Source organism: Aythya fuligula, chromosome 3 (assembly GCF_009819795.1).
Source record: "Aythya fuligula isolate bAytFul2 chromosome 3, bAytFul2.pri, whole genome shotgun sequence".
Classification (NCBI taxonomy): Eukaryota; Metazoa; Chordata; class Aves; order Anseriformes; family Anatidae; genus Aythya; species Aythya fuligula.
In genome coordinates, this window is record NC_045561.1 from 55,692,569 (window position 1) to 55,713,123 (window position 20,555).

General features: G+C 39.3%; 1 protein-coding gene across 1 annotated transcript; it reads right to left on the reverse strand.

Moving 5' to 3' along the window:
* Positions 1-837: 837 nt before the first annotated feature.
* Positions 838-20,537, reverse strand: PEX3 (peroxisomal biogenesis factor 3). The gene is made up of 12 exons (XM_032183657.1): positions 20,389-20,537; positions 14,416-14,547; positions 12,950-13,031; positions 8,613-8,656; positions 7,038-7,162; positions 5,275-5,341; positions 5,118-5,172; positions 4,703-4,859; positions 3,710-3,780; positions 2,861-2,983; positions 1,609-1,705; positions 838-1,172 (listed from the first exon to the last, which is right to left on the reverse strand). Exons 1-12 carry the CDS (start codon positions 20,459-20,461, stop codon positions 1,089-1,091), a joined length of 1,110 nt encoding a protein of 369 aa, XP_032039548.1. The 5' UTR covers positions 20,462-20,537; the 3' UTR covers positions 838-1,088.
* Positions 20,538-20,555: the final 18 nt, after the last annotated feature.

The following is a 20,555-nucleotide window of genomic DNA, read 5'->3' on the forward strand; positions in this document are numbered from 1 at the left end:
AGTTACCAGGGTGCCTTCTGTGGACTACTAAACAATCAAAACCCCCATATATTTCAACAATATTTTTTTTTTTTTGAGAAATAATGAGGAGTTGCTAGGAATCCTCAGCTTTGGCAGGAAGACAGCAGCTTAAGCAGAGGGTGGATTGTGTCCAATTTGAAAAATTCCCAAACGCATCATGTGTCAGGATTAGTAATTGTAGACCTGCAATGTGAGGTTTGCAAAAAGGGGGAGATACAGGACAACAAAAAGCATGAGTAGTTTTAATGTAGACTTTTTTCCTGAGTAACGTTAATAAATGCAGAACTATTACTGTCTTTAAGTAATAGGCCAATAAGGTATTGCCTTTTCTGCTAGTAACGTTATCACACGCACAAATTTTACATTAAAATATTTTATTACAATACAGACAATTGGGCTCAAAATTAATACAAATTAAGCTAAAATATTTACAAGTCAATGTGTACAGTGTAGCTGTTTGAACAGCATAAACAACTTCTAAAAATCCACATTCTTTTAAGTAACAAAGAGAGCACCCCCCACCCCCAGCCTGTTCAAGAGGCACGTGCATCCGTTGGCAAAGGCTTTCTGAAGAATGAGAAACCCTCTGGAATAACACTTGTAAAGTCAAGGAAAGAAGACTTTTTCTTTACAGAAAGAAAAATCTGGCGGAAGAATAGAAAAGCTGTACTTCATACTGCTATTCTTAGCTCACCGTCATTCGTGTTTTTCCCAAAACCTAACACACCCCAGACAAACAAGTTATTTTTTCTTAAATAACTTGTTGTAACACTGCCACCAGATGCCTTCCAGATGCAATAAAAATAATCAAATGAGTTATGCAAGAGTTTAACAACTTTTAATAGAAAAGTCTTTACATACAATGATTCTTTCAACAAGAATATTTTTAATGGGTGTTTGAAACAGAATTCTATTAGATAGAACAAATACGGCTCGCTCCCAGTTTTTTCAGTATGTTCTTTCTGCTGGTCTACCACTCCTACACCATTATAAAATTAACCCAAATCTCATCAGTAGTCACACGGGTTGTGTTATAAATACATGATCTATTCCTATTAGTGTGCAGCTCATTTCTCTAGTTGCTGAGGGGTACTAAAAGCTTCGTAAACATTAGCAGCAAAATCTTTCACTTGTTCCATCATCAACAGGTCCTGGAAGAAATTTAAGGAATGAATTTGCTTAATCAAAAACACACCCACCACTTAATCAAAAGCACACAGCCATCTCTCTGGTTTTGCTGCAGTGCATGATTGCACTCATCATGAGAAAAGCACCTGGCACTCCCACAGAGATCTAACTCAAATTTCTTGCATTAGAAAGGTTGATAAAGAGAACTCCAAATAGAACCAAGTTGAGACCTTTTTCTGCTTCTGCACGGTTTAGTGCAAAGAAGAGATTGCATGGGAAAAAAAGAAACATCTTTTTGGAAGATACAACTTTTTGTAAAGTTTAAGTTATGCCAGTTTCTACTTTTTTTTTTTCCTCTAAACCATTGAAATTAAACAAAACGTGATATGTTACCTAAAAAGAAACGTACAAAATCTCAAGATTTTATTTGGGATATTTTAAATAAAGTAAGATTTTTACCTGAACAAAGTGACTGGGTGTTTCACTGCATACTGAATGGATCTGTCCATTTATTATTGGAATTATCTTGGCTAAAGGAAGACTGACACTGGAAAGACTAGAAGAGAACAAAAAATAATGATTTAGACCCGCTCTGGTATCTGTAAAACTACTAAACAGTGAATACTACTATTCTAAATAATGACTACTTCAAAACTAATAGTTGGAAGAACTTAGTTTTGCATAGACCACAAACTGGAGTATACAAATGAAGGTTTTGTCCCTGTTAGGTCTTTTTCATTGAATACAGAGAACTACCAAAGCAAATTTTATCCTGCCTGTTGGTGTTCCTATTACACAGTTTCACATTTGCATCGCATGCAAGGGAAACATGATTTAGCTGCAGTCTGTGTGTGTTTGTATGTAAACAGTTGTTAGAAGTGTCAGTTTCTGATCACACACTTTCAAACTCAAAACCAAGCTTAGGAGAGAGAGCCAACCTAAAGACTTTTGCTTATTCTAAGCATTGCAAATAGTCTACATTTAAATACAAACTTATGACTCAAAAGCCATTAGTTATTAAAATAAACATCTATAAGCTAGTTATTATTCAAAGTCTTCATTTTAATATTTTAGAAATTATATTTCTAGGATTGGAACTCAGCTTTCAGATTTCTAACACACTGTTTTAAAACCAACTTCAGAATTAAAGCTACATTGTTACAGTCCTTTGGGAGGAGGCAGAAGATCCTCAATGTTAGATTTTTTTCAGCATACCAGTCAAAAAACAAAAGCTCAGTAGGTACTTATGCTTATACATATTTGGAGAACCACAGCAATACCCAGCTTCCTCGAGAACTACAATAATTAACAATCAGAAAGTGGGGCCTATAGAGCTATCTTTCTCGGGAGTACTGCAAGTACTACACCACCAGTGGCATAAGTCCTCCAACCTAGAAAGGCAGTCTGCTTGTACAGCACTAGGAAACCCTGGTAAGTGTAGGTCTCCTGATTTCTGTTACATCTGCAAGTAACAGTGGGGAAGTTAACTCAAAAAAATTCTTGCAAGCTCATGGGTGAGAAGAAACATGCCATACTCCTAGCTCTGCTTGACTGAAGTGAGGAGACTGTATTTATTCTTAAAAAACAGGAAACAGAAGTCTTTCCAGCATGAGAACCTCAACAAGGCAAGATAATCACTAGCCCTTTTTAGAATTCACTGTGAGGCTAAAAGAATTACTGTGTAAGAACCACAACAAAAGGAAACATTCACCTATTTACAGAGCCGTTCTGAGACAGGTCCTGTTCTGTAGGTCTGAAAAACTCCGCCATGTTGTCCAGCAGCTGACTGAATCCTCTGTTTAAACACGTGCTCAAAACTGTACTGAAGTCTGGACTGAAAAAGTAAATAAGTGCTGTTTTCATTCCTAGGATTTATTTTTCCAAACTAAAAAACCTTGCAAATCTCAAGAGACCGGCTCCCCAAGTGTCTCCACAGCAAACTAGTCAACACTCAAAGACATAAATCTAAAGCATTCCTCACTTCTCTATTTCTTACTAAGCAGTAACATAGAAGGGACCTGTCCTTAAAATGCCCCAGATCTCTTGCAGTTAAATTCTAAGAATGTTTTGGCTCAGTTCACTCCTATTCAATGCTTATCATAAAAGCCTCACTGCAGTAGCTCCTGCAGAAGGATGCATACGACCATTCATTAAACTATGCATTAAAAACAAATTCTGATAAGCCAAAACTGATGTTCATTTTATCAGAGCAAGTAAATGCAATAAAATTACTACTCAATTTACCCTGGTATAACAGAAGAGAAGTACTCCTCTGTTCCTACGTAAGTACAGAAAACGTGAGGAAGAGATAAGGGGAAAGATGTCCTCGTCATCTTACTAAAGCAGGATTGCTTTTTATAAATGAATTTCAGAACACTCAGATTTTGAAAATCCCAGCCTGCGATCAGTGAATATAAATCAATATTTAATGCAACACGGTGGCTGAACGGTCACATTTTGCAAATGAAAGTTCACCAGCTTTTTATATGAAACTAACTGTCTTATATAAACTATAGTTGGGGGGAGGAATTTAATATGCTTAGAGAATATTTCTGTATACCTTTCTAGCATATCTCTAGTTTCATTAAGTAGCTTAATCGTAGCAGTGTCTCTTTCTGTGAGTCCACAGGCCTGGAAAAAGCAAAGACAGATGCTATTTAGTGAGAAATGCATTGGCAACTCTAAGGGTAGAAATAGAATAGTTTTGTACCATGGAATTAAGTCAAGATGAGTGTTAAGTCAAATCTATTTAAAATAAAAGATTTGTGATAGTAAATCAGATTTCTTTATAATTTGTGCATGTACACAGACTGATTGCTTTTTTTTTTTTGTGTGTGTGTGTGTGGTGTGTTTTTATTGTTTGGTTCTTAGTACTAGCAAGAAATATCAGACTAATCCAGCAGGATGTTTTCTACTTTTGACTACCAAAATTGACATAAACACTGCATGTTAGCATAAGTTAAAGGATAAATGCATGTGGCTACACACTGAAGCCTCAGTTCGTCTTTATACCAGCAATATTACAAATTAAGAACAAGTTTTCACCAATCCATGATGTGGCTGGAGACAAACACCTTCAGAAAATTTTGGAACTTAATGTTACAACTGAGATCAGAGGCACCTTTACCTTGACTCCAAGACTTCATTTTCCAGCCCAAAGCAACAAAAAAACTCCAGCACACCATCACTTTCTTCCAGCAAAGCTTCTCTCTCAGAGATGCTACAATTGACCACACTCTTTGCTGGTACACAAGTACAAGATAATACAATTTGGCTTAGGGCCACATTGAGCTGCACAATGTTACAGCGTACGTCACAGACTAAAAGCAACTAATCTGGCTATGTTTCTGAGTTCAAAGCTGGCATTCTGAGGAAGACCCTTGTTTTCAATCGAGTCTGAAGAAGGTAAGAGATAAGGACACTTCACTTACAAAGGAGGAGGCACGATCTTTTATCAAAGATACGGTTACCATGGTGCATCTGGAGGACTGTTATGCACCCCTCCCTCTTCAAAATAAACAAACAAAGGCAGATGAAAAACTGAAGCAAGTACCTGGGTAGCCAAGGGGTTTTCTTCATCTGGCATCAGATAATGACATAAGGGAGAATAAGGTGCGCTCTGATCTGAATCTTTATGTTCCACTACTTTCCTGATATCTTTAAGTTTCTGTTCCAGCTCCAGAAGGGAAAGGGCATGCTTAAGGGAAATACTGGAAAGGAAAAAGTGTTAATTTTGCAGCCAACATTGTAATGATGCATTGTTTATCTGCTGATAATACGCTCACAAGTAACAGGACCCCAGTCTGCTAAGTTGGTTTGCAATGTCAGGTTCATAGCCTGCCAAAATCTTTGTCTGAATAAAGTCAGTGGTGCCTTCCTTGGTTTTGATTCTAATACAACTCATTGTTTTGGGAACTGTCATCACAGTAAAGACGAAAAGCTAACCACAGAAAAATACGGACTCTTACCTTCCAAAAACTTTATGCACAGCTTGTTTAACAATAGTTATTAACTCAGTCAGTCCTAGAACAAGAAAAGTGTCAGAATTATTTTAATGTTTCACTCAAGTCTAGAAAAAAGTAGCACTTTGTAAGTGTAGTGGTATATATATAACAAGCATCCTACCATCTCCTAAAAGGTGCTGAATACTTGATAAATATTGCTGCTGAACTTCAGGGGGAGCTAGCGGAGTCTGTGGGGAAAAAAGAAGTTCTGTGACACATCAACAGTAGACAACACAAAACCTGCTTCAAACAGGTTACAAACACCTTCCTTAATATTTTAATACCATGTAGCAGATGGATTCCCCCATTATCAATGAAGCTCTAGAAAACAACTATATTTGGTTTCCCTGCTAAAGAGAGGTTCCTTCTTAATCACGCTAGTTTCAAAACAGAATAAGGAGATTAAAAATTTATTCAAATAAAAATTGAGAAAGAAGACATCAAAAATAGATCATGACTTCCCTGTAGTCTTTCAGTTTGCTGTGGCCATCCTTCCAACCACATGTGAATCATCACAGTCAGAAACGTAATGGCCAAGCACTTGCCCATCCACCAACCGTCATTATACTCAGGCAGACCGCACGGAATAGCAGGACACTTTTCTGAAGATCCAAATGTGCACTTGCAGGCTGTCATATTTGAATTGGGAGACAAGAGTCCCAAAGCATATCCTCTCTCACCAGTTGGAGGCTGTAGCTTCTGATTCTCCCTTCCTGCCACCAACCTACAGATCTTTTGAGTACTATGGCATTGCTCTCTTCCGTGCTATAGACATCTCTTCTATTTTGGTGTCACGGAAGAATCTTTAAAATCTTCTTTCACTTTTCATTTACATAGGAAAATTTCTTAAAAAAATTGTATTGCAAATAGAATGAGACTCTCCACCATGCTAAGAATTAAACCTGGTGGAATAGGATATTTAAGCTCAACCCTAACCAAAGCCATAGATATCTCCTGACAGAACAGGAGCTTTCAGAAATGAGGATATCCTCTCAAATCGCTCCAGCAGAGTGCCTCAGAGTTGATCCCATCAACCCATTCCTCTACTGGAAAAGTTGCAGAAAGGAAACATTTCTACTCCAGATCCTCTTGTCTAAAAAGTTTTTTGGACTTTGCAAAATGAAACATGACCTCCATCATCTCTGGCCTCCCTAATGAAAGCTTTTCAAAACCCTCAGACCTGCCTTCACATGCTGCTTTTCCTTGACTCTCAGTAAGAGATATCACAGAGGGGCATATGACAACTAATTAAGATTTGCACCCATTATTTTTAGGTGATCTGTTCAACAATTTACAACTTACTCTGTGTATTTGCTTACTCTAGGATTTGCTGTTATTGAGCAACAGATAAAACATGTAAGCAAAACCCGTTCTACTTTGCTTGGCCTCATCAAGAAACATTTCGGTAAATGACCTTTTGCAGTTTAAAAATAGTAAAAATTTCTAAGACAATGCTTTTCTTTAACTCTAGAAAAAAAATAACTGGGGGAATTAATGTACAAGCTATGAAGAGCTAAGCATTTATACATACTTGCTTACGTATCTTGGGTCATTCATACAGTATTACTGTTTCAAAAATGTCTAATGAAAGCAAAAATTATTTTAGTTTGGTGTTCAGATATGAAGAAGCCTTCTTTAAGCGATACAAATGCAGACAAAAAGGTATTATTTGATATTGCTAGTATTTTGTCAGCAACAGTATCACCAAATCATCCAAATTTAGAAACTGTAACAACTTATCAATATACCTTACTGTCAGTAATGCTTTCACATCTTCCACCCTTAGAAAACTGTTTCATTCAAGCTATGCCCTTTTTATCTAAATAATTCTTTCACCTCCAAGAATGTGTAATTTCAACTTTTGAAACAAAACAAGAAACTTACCGTGCCGTTCTTGCAGACAGCAGCATTATCTAGGTAGATGTAACCACCAATAATATTTAACTGGACTCGCAAAAGAACTACTAGCATACAGGTGCTGTACACCGCTACAATACTTCTTGTGAAACCTTGAAAACAGACAAAAAAAAAATACTTCAAAGTCAATGAAAAAAGGGTGAGTCAAGAGGAAGAGTATTTTCCAAGACTCAAGAAGTGCTAATGATTCTTAAATACATAGCAATTCCTCCCATTGGTTGTCATAACATGTATTTTCATACCATGCCCCAAATGCTCATGAGTCTAATATGTACAGGAGCTACAGCTAAAGTGTTGTTCCATTTAAATCCAAGAATCGTAGAATATCTCAAGCTGGAAAGGACTCACAAGGATCATCTAGTTCAGCTCCTGTCTCCACACAGACCACCCAAAAATCAGACTGTATGTGAGAGCACTGTCCAAACACTTCTTGAACACTGTCAGGGTTGCTGCCATGACCTGGGGGCTCCCTGGGGAGCCTGTTCCAGTGCCCCAAAGTCCTATGTTAATATAATTTAGCACATTACACAAGTTATTTTGGGAAAAACAAAAACCAAACCAAACCAAACCAAACAAACAAACAAAAAACAACAACAAAAAAAAACAGGCTGTACAAGTTGCTCCAGAAGGTGCATCACGTAACAGTGCCACCAAACCCTCCTTCATCATAAGGCCACGAAATACACATAGTATGTTAGCCCTCATCATGCAGTCAAGACACAGAAGGCACAACAGCAGTTTCAGAGAAAGAAAAATGTTACCTAAGGCAGAAGCAGATAATATTTACATAAAGAAAATGAAAATGAGCATCAGCTACCAGCCACCAGGTAGCAGAGGATGCGGGGAAGTGACAAATAAATTTGGATGAGTGCTGATTATCAAAGACACAGTGAAAAACGAACCAGATCAAAAGCAGGATCTATAGAGGTGTCGTGACAAGGAGAAGCAAAACTCTAAGGAAGCAAAGAAAACCAGAGAGGCAGTGGTGGTGGTGGGGATAACAAATGGCACTAAGGAAACAGAAGTAGTGAACAAAAAAAATAAAAGCATCTCAGTAATGTTTCACTACATAATTATCTGACTTCACTGTTATTGCTTCCCTTCCACTGCTTTCACCAGCCAGTACATAAAATGATGAATGATAGGGTTCATAACCACCACAGCAGTGGTTATCTCAAACAGGCTCAAAAAGAGAATATCACTGGCCATATAACGGCTGGTCTGCATTTCTGGGAGGTGTGATTTTTCTGTGGTGGTACAGAAAGCCTGCACAAAGTTTTGTTGAGCAGGGTAACATGAGAGCCAAAAAGATTCTTCAAGGTGTTTTTTGAGCATCTGATTTCCCTGGGGGATATGAAAAAAAATCCTTAATGAGGAGCTTTGGCAGAGCATGGAGGAGTTTGCTATGTAGTATGCTACATTATCTTCATATCTACTGAAAGGACAACTCACTGTAGTGTGAAGTGCGCATTTTAAAGGGTATAAAAGATTTTAGAATTTATATTAGATATTATGTAGATGTAATCTTTTATTTACACTTACTTATTATCTTTAAATCCTCCCATATTTCTAACTTGTTTGCTGGCCTGTGGGAAAAATAAATGCAAATATTAGCCATTGTATATTTTACTTGGAAATTAATAAACATTAACTAAAACTGTAGTGCTCTAAGGCAAGTTCATTTAACTATTATAATTATTCACATCAGATTACACCTACATTGATCTGCCTCATTCAAGAAAACAGTACATAAACTATGCATTACGAAGTCACAGGAAAAATTTTCACATTTCAACGTGTAAGTATAGTGTTTATTGATACCAATGACATACAGTTATATTACCAAATTTGAGTTCCTACACTAAGCAGTTAGAAAAAGCCCACTGATGGTACAAAGCAGTAAGTCTTTTCTGGGGCATTGATCCTGGGTATATTTAACACAAACCTCAGCTCAGTAAGTATGCCCAGGTAATCTACTTGTGCATAAACAGCACAGGATCAGAATTTCTATCCTACCTTCTTACAGGATTTACCATTCCCTGGCTTTCTATTAAAGTTCAGACTTGATAATCTAAAAACAAATAGATCATGACCATCTGTGGAAAAGGAGTCTTGCACCATCCACATAAATCGTTTGTTCTTTTCTTCTCTAAAAAAACATCTACCTTTTTGACCTGACTGATTCCTAAGACTATATATATTCTGCAGTCAAAATGCAAGACTGCAGATTGTACAGAATTAAAGAATATCCAGAGTTGGAAGGGATTCACAGGGATCGTTGAGTCCAGCTCCGAGCTCCACACAGGACCACCCAAAAAGCAAACCCTATGGCTGAGGGCGTTGTCCAAATGTTTTGCTGTGACCACTGCCCTGGGGAGCCTGTCCCAGTGCCTGACCCCCCTCTGGGTGCAGACCCTTTCCCTAACCCCCAGCCTGACCCTCCCCTGTCCCAGTTCCATGCCGTTCCCTCGGGTCCTGTCGCTGTCCCCAGAGAGCAGAGCTCAGCGCCTGCCCCTCCGCTCCCCTCGTGAGGGAGCTGCAGGCCGCCATGAGGCCTCCCCTCAGCCTGCTCTGCTCTGGGCTGAGCAAACCAAGGGCCCTCAGCTGCTCCTCATGTCTTGCCCTCTAGACCCTCCACCATCTTTGTAGCCCTCCTTTGGAGGCTCTCTAATAGTTTTATGACCTTGTTGTCTTTTCATGCCCAAACCTGCACACAGCACTCGAGGTGAGGCCACACCAGCGCAGAGCAGAGCAGGACAACCCCTTTCCTCGACCAGCCGGCTGTGCTGTGCTCAGTGCACCCAAGGACGTGGTTGTGCCTTTTGGCTGCCAGGGCACACTGCTGGGTCGTGTTCAACTTGGTGTCAACCAGAACCCCCAGATCCCTTTCTGTGGGGCTGCTCTCCAACCTCCTGTCCCCTACTCTGTGTGTATAAAGACATCTGAACCACCTAAGTTACTTAAAACTACTAACCAGATGCAATTTTAACAATACAGCAGCAGTAGCAGAGGTAAGAGCAAGCTAACCATCCAAGAAATTTAATCAACCATTCCCTTCTGTTAAGCACTGTTAGTAAAGAATGGCTACTGTATCTCTATTGTGGAGGAAACAATTTCTGAAAGTAATTTAGGAAAACATTTGGTAATTTCTTGGGATCAGAAGTAGTATTTAAATATTTAGCACAGATGGTTCAGAATAGCCTGTGCTTAGATTTTACAGTAACATAATTTATTAAAAGAACATACTTTTCATTAGAAATCATTTCTCCTTACAGGCCCAGTTAACCACGAAGGAATGTTTTTATCTTTCTGAAACAAACACATGCACTTTGGCACTAGTTTGCCCATTATATCACTTACGTAAACAATTAATTTTTAAACTCATTGCTATCAAATAATGCAAATGAACAGGTATTATAAACTATTAAACCTATTAAAGCACTATTAAACTCCAGAAAGCAGAGAGAGATTTAAAGAAGATAGCTAGAAGAGATACAAGAAGGATCCATAGCGCATACAAGGACAGTTTACACACCTTACATTATGCAAGCAAAGTCAACAGTTTTAAAAGCCATTCAAAAGCCAAACGAAGAGTTAAAAAAAAAAAAAAAAGAAAAGAAAAGAAAAGAAAAAAGAGAAGATACAGTAATACTTCTGTAGGTGAAACACATGACAGGACTCAAAACTACACCTTTTGCTTATAAGTGGTAAGTTTTCCATGCCAATTGAAGCAAGACAAAGAAGCCAATACGTCAACATCAGCCAACTACATTTCCAACCATCATGTCAAAACACAGAGCTCATGCTTACAAAGTTTCTCCTCACAACATAAGGCAACAACCAGGTAACAGCTTAATACTGTGAGTATTAAGCCTAACAATGGAACCGGATATTTTAGTCTTCATTTGCTGCAACTTACTAATACTCAGCTGCTACTCAACTTTTATTTCACATTTCTTTATTTGGAAAACCATTATCGGCTACAGAAGCAAGGCAGAAAGTAATGCAAAACTAAACTAGAGGTTTAGAACAAAGTTTAGGTTGAATAAGTGGGAGATAGGTAACACCTGCAGGACTACAGCAGCAACTGCTTCACCTGATCTCACTCAATCACATTGCTTTAAGAAGAGGAGGACAGACAGAGCAAGAACATCAGTGGTCTTGTGTGGTGCTTCCTGTTTAAAAGTTTCTTTGGAAGACTGACAACATCCAACCTAACCCTAGCCATACCAAATTACTAAAGCAATGTAAAAAGGATTTAAATTTAAGAACTGAGAAGAATTCAAGATAAAGCAGTTGATTTAAGGAAGAACATAGTAACATAATAACATCTTCTCATAGATAATATAACAAAGAGACTGTATCTTCAGAGACATTAAGAAAGGTAAAACTCCCCATCTACCCTTTTATATATTGACTGACACTGGAAGGGAACCCTTTGATTCATCTTCTGAAATCAAAGTGGAAAGAAAACAAATCTATACCTTCATGTGCAACACAAGAAAGCTCCTTGAAAGACTGACTTTAAAGCTAATTCTGAAGCCTTGTTTCATTCAAACTCTTCTCAGATCAAAAAGGGTAAGCATCTATTTAAAACTTTCTAAGTGTAAGTCAAAAAAAAAGGAAGCATTAAGACACAAACTCTACTCTAAGATAGACTCTAAATGGATGCCCATGCTTACAGAATACTCATGACCTCAGCTGCATGTATTATTGGAATTCAGAAATACGTCACTGTACCTGTAAACTGCTCCAACTAGTCAAACAAGTCAGAGATAACAGATATATTTTGATAAAAGAACATATGCTACAAAAAATAAACTAAGCCATTACTTGTCTTTACCATGGAACAATGGACTACAAGCATTTGTAGAATATTTTGTTGTACAGTCCAGAAGACAAATTTGATCATCCACATTTCTTGTTCATTCAGGTTAATTTTTTATTAAGTAAAATTCTTATTTTGGCAAACATATTAAATGTTCCATAGAAGCTAACTTTTTTTCCAATTTCTTGCTGTTTGGGATAAATAATCCTCAATTACAGTAGCCAGTTCTCAGATCCACTATTACAAAAACATGACGTAGGCTATAACTCCTATATTAAATATCACATTCTGTTGTATTATAAGAGATTTTTTTGACTGAAAAAAGACAATGATAGGACAGGTAATTTATTAAATGCTGGACAGATTAAGTTAAAGCTATATAAATAAGTTAGTGGGAGGTAAACTGAAAAGACAGCCTTGAGTGAGTCAGAAACCCTGTGTTAACTTCCTACATAACACTTCTACTCCTTGCTAAATGCCAAGCAGTTTTTAAGGTATGCTATTATGCATTTTATGTATTTAAAAAATATGCCATTTGTTCTTGCAGTTATAATGAGAATAAAGGTGTTTTCCGACAGGGAGACATTTGTCTTAAGTTATGACATGCCCCTTTTGCTTCTTATAGCTCACTTCCATTTGTAAACTCATTTTGGTACTTTCCACTACCATTCAACATGTCTGACCTCGATGAGATTACATGAACATTTTTACAAACGCAACAACAACTTGGTCACGATACAGTTTAAGAGAAGACTAGATACTTTAAGTACTTTATCTATCCTAAACAAACTCAACAAAAACCATGGCTCCCATTGCAGCATCTTAAAGTAACAATTATTTCCAGTAATGTTTGTAGAATGCCAACCATACCTGTCAAACTGTATCTAACAAGACACAAAATATTTATGTGGTAATTTCAAAATACTTTAAGTGATTCAGTGGGACACAAGAACAAAATGCTTGACTCTCTCTACATTATAAATACATAATTTGAAAAAAAAATATCTTGTGATCAAAACAAGTTATATTTAACACAATGAAACAGTCTTACCTATTTTTAAGAAGAGATGTGAGACTTTCAGAATTTAATTGATGCATTAAGGTATCCCTCAGTGTTGGGAGCATTGACAGCACTGTTATTAAATAAAAAAATACAAAAAAACAAACCAAAATCTGTCAACATAAAAAAAAAATCATAAATCCATACCCCGCTCTCTCTCAATAGCTGCTACAGTGTTGGCCCTATTTGCTCAACATGCAAAGCTGGGAGGACAAGCAACATAGGAAATCCTGGAAGTACTCAGAAGTACAATTACCTGCTTGCCTCATGATTCTGGGCACAAATGCCTTTACGTGGCTACATAGCTTTTCCTAGCCTGTCTGCAGATATGTGCTTACATCCTGCAGGTCTGCATACACATGCCTTCAACTCTGCTGAAGAAGAACTGGTGAAAATCTATACTGCTGCATTTCTCCAAATGGGAAGAAAAAATTGATTTTTTATTTTATTTATTTATTTATTTATTTTTTACAAGAAAACTCGAGAAAGATCTGTTTTAAACAAAGGAAAGCTGGTGGGATAAAGTCCTTGACTTTCAGAAGATTCAAGGTCTCATCTGCTATTGTACAATGGGAACAGAAAACAGTAAATAAGCATGCAGGTAACATAATAAATACCATGAACAAAATATGAAAAATCTTGACAGGAATGCATGCTACCAGACAGTATGTACTTTGCACAAAGAATGGCAAAGAAAAAATTAGTCCATGCAGGAAAATCAATCCCAGCACTACAAAATGGAAAACATGAAAATAAAATACAAATTGGTCAGGGTAAACAAGGGACACAGAATCCATTTGCAGCCACTTGAGAAGCCATTACAAATTTCAACAGAAGAAAATGCTGCCCAATTTGTTTTATAGAAATACAAGCCATTCAAAACTATTTGTAAGAATGACAGGGATTTTTTTTTTTTTAATTCTACCCATTACCTCTAAACAATCCAAAGACAAACACTACAATAAAATGACTTTTCATTTTTGCTCCCCATATAGTGAAGTACCTTTTAACTGTTCAAATGTAGGGAATTACTAGACTGATATGCTTCTTATTTGTAAATAAAAGTTACCCACAAAGATCTGTGTAGCTTACTACTAATTTACTATAGTGAATAAGGTAATTAATTAATTGTGCTGTAAGTTCTGGGTGCTGCTTCACACCTTATACTATGTGCAGTTTAGGGCAATATAACAAGGATCTTTAACTGAGAAAAACTATAGCCTGTATCTATATTTGTACGGATTATAAATGGGTATATTCAAGCTAAGGGTTGACATGACCCCCCAAAATCTCTTCAATCTTCTGTTCTTCAGATTCAGTAAGATGCTGTAAGATTACTATATTTATGTACTAGTATTTAATTAAGATTTTGAATTCTTATTCATTGCTGTCTATATGTAGTATAAATCCCCAAATAATTCCAGCTATCAAGAACAGTAACTATTTCCTTGTCTTACCTGTCATATTGCACGTCCTCTGATTACTTTCAAAATGATACTGCCTTCGTGCTTGGGCGATGTATTCAGCTGCCTCTCGTTCTTGGATTTCTCTGATTTTCTTCTGTCCATATTTTCCCAGTAAATAGACTCCTGCAGAGAGATTTTCAGATTACAAGCTGCTTTCAAAATGTGAGCAAAGCCCCCCCTTCAGCCCTTTTCACTGGTTTTAAGCCATAAGGGTGAGTGTTCTTGAGGGAGATAAGTGGGTCTTGAGTATTTTAATGGTAATTAGCAAAGGTAATAATCAGAAATAGCATTTACAAAATGAAGTAAAATGTAAAGAGTCTTTAATCAGTAAAAGAAACATTTTTAAGAGATACGTTGCCTTTCAAACAATTGAAGGGACTGAAGAAAGTATTATGAAGAGAAAGGCGTAGGGCAACAGAAACAAGGAACAGGAAAGAAAATGCACAAGCCTGGAAAAGGACGAAAAGTGTTTCTTTCAAGATATCTTTCTAAAATGAACAGCAGAAGTTAAAGATAAAACTCAATCTTAAAATTCATGTAAGAAAAACATTTCAGGTCCAAACAGAGGAAGTATTGGTCTGTAACGTGTGCATAGGAAGAACCTTGGCTAGCTAGCAGGGCCTGAGCGTAGCCCTCAGTGCACCGCCAAGTCCACGGGCCCCTCCGTTCCCTCTTCCCATCCTCAGATCTTACTTCTTACCATGCCTGCTTCCTACTCTCCAGCTCCATTCTTTTCCAACCCTTGAGGACCTAATCACCCTACCTCACCCTCACTATGAACCTCCACAAAGACTCACCAAAAATATTTGCTCTTCACTTCCTCCCCTCCCAACACACAACCCTTTGAAGGCTCCCCCAGCCGCTCTTCCCACACCTCTGGGGGTTCGCAGGCATCCCCAGCCTGCCTACAGCCCTCTTCTCATCCTTCCTCATCTCCGCTTCCCTTTCTGAGCCATCCCTCGAGGTGCTGCTATGCCTCTTGTGCTGCTTATCAGTGCCTTTGCCCACTGCAGAGAGAGTGGGGAGAAAAAGGGAAGAGCAAACAAGCAGAAAAGGCCACTGTACAAGGTGGGGAGCAATCCCCTAAATATTGACATCCCTCCACAGCGTGCCAGATCCGACTCTTTCAAGTTAATAATGCTACACAGAAGAAATCTGAGTATCAAATTGAGTCTTTTTGTCCACCAAGCACTTCCAGGAGTCATAAACAGTCTGAAGCCCACTTTTCTCGATCCAAAATTATTATCTGAATGAAGGAGGCTTGTAACACTTACTGAACCCTGGGAGTTGTAGAACTATTTTTACAACTCCATCCACAAAAACTAACACCACCACCCCCGATTTTGAGTTCAGCTACATTTTTAGATCATTAAAACCTTTCAATATGTTCGCCAGAACTATCACCAGTATTTCAGGAGCCTTGTCAGCTCTGTGCCCTAATATTTACGGTCACAAAAAAAATAAATTTGGTAATTCGTACCAGTAGTATGCTTCCTAATAGGCAACTGCAAACCAGATCAGTTCAAAACAACTGCAATCACTTTCATTTATTTCACCAAAGCCTCAAAAATAAGAAGTGGAAATCAGTCCCTCCTGCCTCAACCTTTCAGCAGACTGACCACTTGTCAGAAGTGGAAGATTTGCCCCATTAGACACAAACTTCAATGTTACGGCTCCATAGACATTAAGTGCAATTTTACCCCTGGAAACTGCTAACCAAAACGAGACTTCAAAACTAACAATTATTTTTCTCCAAAGAATAATCCTTCCTGACAAAAATGTGTATCTCGGACATGACCTTCATTGTACTGAGTTTATTTTTTGCTGCTTACTGAACCAGCAACAATTAGTTTTTTTTTTTTAGTATAAGCAAAGTTTTTCAAAACAATATTTTCCCAATCATTTCTTTCCAACCTCATTTTTCCCAATGCATCCAGACAAAACCATTCACCCAAAAGACAACATTTGCTTCATTTTTCCACCCCAAATAAATCATTTCCCTCAATTTTTTTTGGCAGAAAGGTTACACAGGTATATAAAAAAAATAAAATAAAAAAGGCTCTTCTTGCATGTATGCAGGGCAGAGGCAGTCATGAGACCATAAGAAGCAAAACAACTCAAGAAGAATCACGTGCATGCCCTAGAGAGATAGGCTGGAGCAGTACCTTTATAATTAAGATTGAGACAGCTAATTGCTTAACAGCTGATTGTTGAAGTGGTGCGAGTGTTCTGCACTACCAACCGCTGCGTCCCACCAGGGTCCAAAGTTGCATTAGCAGCCGCCCGGGTTTAACAAGGAGTTTCCAGAAAAAAAACACACCACTCTGTTCAAGTGATGCAACACCAGATATCAGCAGCTGCATTTCTCTCCTCCTGCCCAGAGCGAAGTGGTAACTTTGACCCATCATTAATCGATATCACGCACTCCTGTTTCATCTTTGAGAACACAACGCGTTAGAAGCCAGCCAAGGGAAAAGTTGCATCATGCACGCAGCTTAAGGAAAAAAATAGAAATAAAAATGCATGTGCGCAGCAAACTGAGTCTGTTACTAACTGCATGGCTTGGAAGGGCTCTCCTCAGTGCCCCTGAGCAGCTGGGAGGACTTGACATGGTGCTTGGGAAATTCCAGCCCTGACAAGGGATGCCTGCACAGGGGTGACTCTTGCCTGCACTCAGTAGCAGAGCCAGCCTGGAGTCTGTGTGTGTGTTCATGTTTTGCTGTAGAACTGCTGTGTGTATCCGTATGGGTATCCAGAACAGTAATTTGGAAGACTAGAAAATAATGAAGACTTAGAAGTCCAGGCTGAATGCACTACATGACGATACCATCGCTTAGAGATGGAAGCAGGACCAGAGGAAGCCATGTCCTAAGAACTGCCATAAAGTCAACATCAGCTAATGTGATGGTAAGAAACTAAACTGACGTGCTGAAAATCTCTGTTGAGAACAGAGGAAACACCAATTTTTTACAACAGATAAGGTATCTCAATTGTACTCTCAGCAGGGGATGGGAGGTCAGCAAAAAGTATCAGCAGCAACACTTTACTCATGTCTGATTAGCTACATAGTCGTGTCGATAGAACTTCTCGTAGTACATTTCCCCTATGTCCCAAACAGAACCAGGAGTAATAAAGAAAATTGAGCAATGATGAGACTGCGCAAAGGCTAATTTCTATGTAAATCTTTTTTTCTTCTTCATGTATGAACTCCACAAACAACTACAGTCCCAGCATTTCTGAACCGCACATGGTTTGGAAAATACAAACAAGGATTACAGCAGCTGGCATCGATGAATTCAGGTACAGGAGCCTCAGTAAGGACCTGCAACTACACTTCACATTGCTCTCAAATTGATCTACAAAGTGAAACGCATTTACATTTGTATTGGCTGTCCTACACCACATGAATATTTGGGGTCTACAATGCCCATCTCCTTGAGAAGCGACACTGTGATTCTCCTCTCAGCAGCGAACTGAGGTAATTATCACTGCTGTACAGCTAATTCCCATCCAAACATAAGTAACGGAAGCAGCTTACAAAATCCACCAGCTGTCACATGTTCATGCCAGTGGCCTCAAACAGGTGGGATCTCTCTTACATCGCATAAATTATGACTTTCTCCCTCAGCCCTTTCCCTTCTTCACAGGTGGGATGGAAAGGTGAGCAGAAGAGAGGAACCACTAACTGGGAGGCACCAAGTTTCAGGAAATCTCCTTCCAACCACGTGCAAACTTTACTCTCACTGCCATATCTCCCTCCTCTTCCCTCTCCCCCCCCCCCAAGAATTTAATTATTTAGAAATGAAAACACACAGAAGCCTGGATCCTTCCTGAACATCAACAGCTCCCGAAGTTGTCATTTGTTCTTTTGTTCGAGCAGACCACGCATCAACGGATATACAACCATCTCATTATGGTTAAAGATTATATATAAAATAGGAAAGCACCAAAGCCTTATTCTGTTGGCACCAGTGACTTCTACCAAAACCCACGTAATGCCCTTTCACTCGCTCACAAGCCAACACTACTGTCTTGGGCAAGCAGGCAGACATCTGAACTGAAATGCTCCTTCTGCAAGCTGAAGGTTGCAACAGATGAAATTGAGTAACAGCTCATTCACCACTGAAATCAGAACCATACATTTCGAACACGCTGAACTTGCTCTTCTAAGGCAACGAGGATTTAACCAGTGAATCATTTTGTAGTATCCTTTTTAACTTGCCTTCAGTGCCAGGCACTGAAATATAACCCACTTTAAATCTACCCATCCATCAAGAACAAGTAAATCTATTACATCCTTGGAACTCAGACTCTCTCTTCTTTAAATAATGTTTCTGAATCCTGAACACTAGATCTTTACCTGCTGGAAGAGATTCAAGTATGTTCTTGCTAAAAGAACAAACCCCTGAAGAATGGGTCTAAGATCTTCACAAAGTTGAGGTCTTCTTAATCAAAGGGAAAATTGCACACAGTTCAGTTGCTTTTCCATCAGTCTGAGTTCTAACCTCATGGGTTTTGCATCAGATTTTTCTGTTTATGAAGATATGAGTGTTGGGAGCCACAGAAATTACATTAACGACAGCCACTGATAACATGCATGGAATTTGTAAGCAGAGGCAAAGGTACCAACCAACTCAGATGTTTGTTATTCTTCAGTAATGCAACACTGATATAACATTGTACCAGTAATAATGTAGGGATTCTCCTGTGTTGTCTAATGAATAATTAAATATTCACATTAACTTCTGAACACTTGCCAGTCAAAGACTTAAAATCATTAAGCTTGTGATGTCCCATTTTCTTTTGTTACATCCCCCTTCCCAGAAACTGCAACTACAGCTCTTAAGAAAAATACATCAGAGAGACGTACCGTCCACTCTCTGACATTTTATCAGCAGACTATTAGGTTGCTTTTTGCACATCATTCAGCCAACTCAGAATAAGTCTTTAAATAAAAGCAATCGGGTGAAGTTGCATTCAACCTTTCAGCATTAAGCAGTATTTTTTGGAGAATCAGTCGTGGATTCTGGGGTTCTCGTTCATTAGCAGTGACATAACTCCTGGAGTTATATTAAGGTCTGATCCATAACTAACATTCAGATGGCCAAAGCACTCCTGATTCAGCTGCAAAACAAGCGTAGCATTCTGCAGTAAACCCCTCCATCTCCTTAGCTGCCTTAAAATATTATGGTTCAAGTTGCAGCTGATGGCAGCTAACGATGTTCTCCTGCTCGTGGTTGCTCCAATTTGCTACAGAGTCCCAAATTTTTACTTTTCAGTGTACTTCATGCAGTCAGTAGCATGTCAGTGCCACTTGTACCAAACTACCTGAACAGCATCCATCGTAAGCAAGAAGCTGCAAGCCCAGGGACACTAGGATGGTTCCCACGCTGGCAGAAGGCCACTTACATGTGATGAATTTAGGATTTCAGGCTATCAGGACTACCAAGCCCCATGATAACTGCTTTCCCATCCAGCCCAGGAGAACTTGCACTTCTCCTAGCCCCCTTTGCCCACCTGGCAGTCCCACACGGGTGGTTAAGGGGAGAAGCACAGCCTCCAGGTTACAGCCTGGCACATGAGGGTACACCTGCAAGCAGGGTGGCTCAGGAGCCGGCAAACATCACTTTCTGCTGTACTCGTAGAGCCAGAAAGCCTGCAGGAGAAGGGGCAGAGCTGCTGGAGGGCTGCTTTCAGCACCCACCAGCTAGCCTGTGACCCAAGGAATTCGTGCTAGGAGGATGCGGAGGCCACAACAGATGAGGGGAGGCAGCAGTACACCCAGCCACCTCCCCGAGAGCCCTCACCTCAGTCAGAAGCTGAGAGCCGAGACGTGCTGCTGAGACACTTCAGCCCCCAATATTTAACCCCCGAGGAGCCCCTCCAAACCCCGTGCAGACCCGGGAAGGCTCCCTGGGATTTGTTTTTTTTTTTTCCTCCCCCCACGCAGGGCAAACCCCTCACCGCCCAGGAAGGTGCCGAGGACGAGGCATTTCTTCTTGTGGCGCTTGAGGAAGCTCCAGAGGGAGCGGAGCATCCTGCCCACCCGGCTCGGATCGGCTCGCCTCAGCCCGGCCGCCCCTCGCCTCCCCACGGCGGCGGAAGGGGAGGAGGAGGCGGCGGCGGCGGCG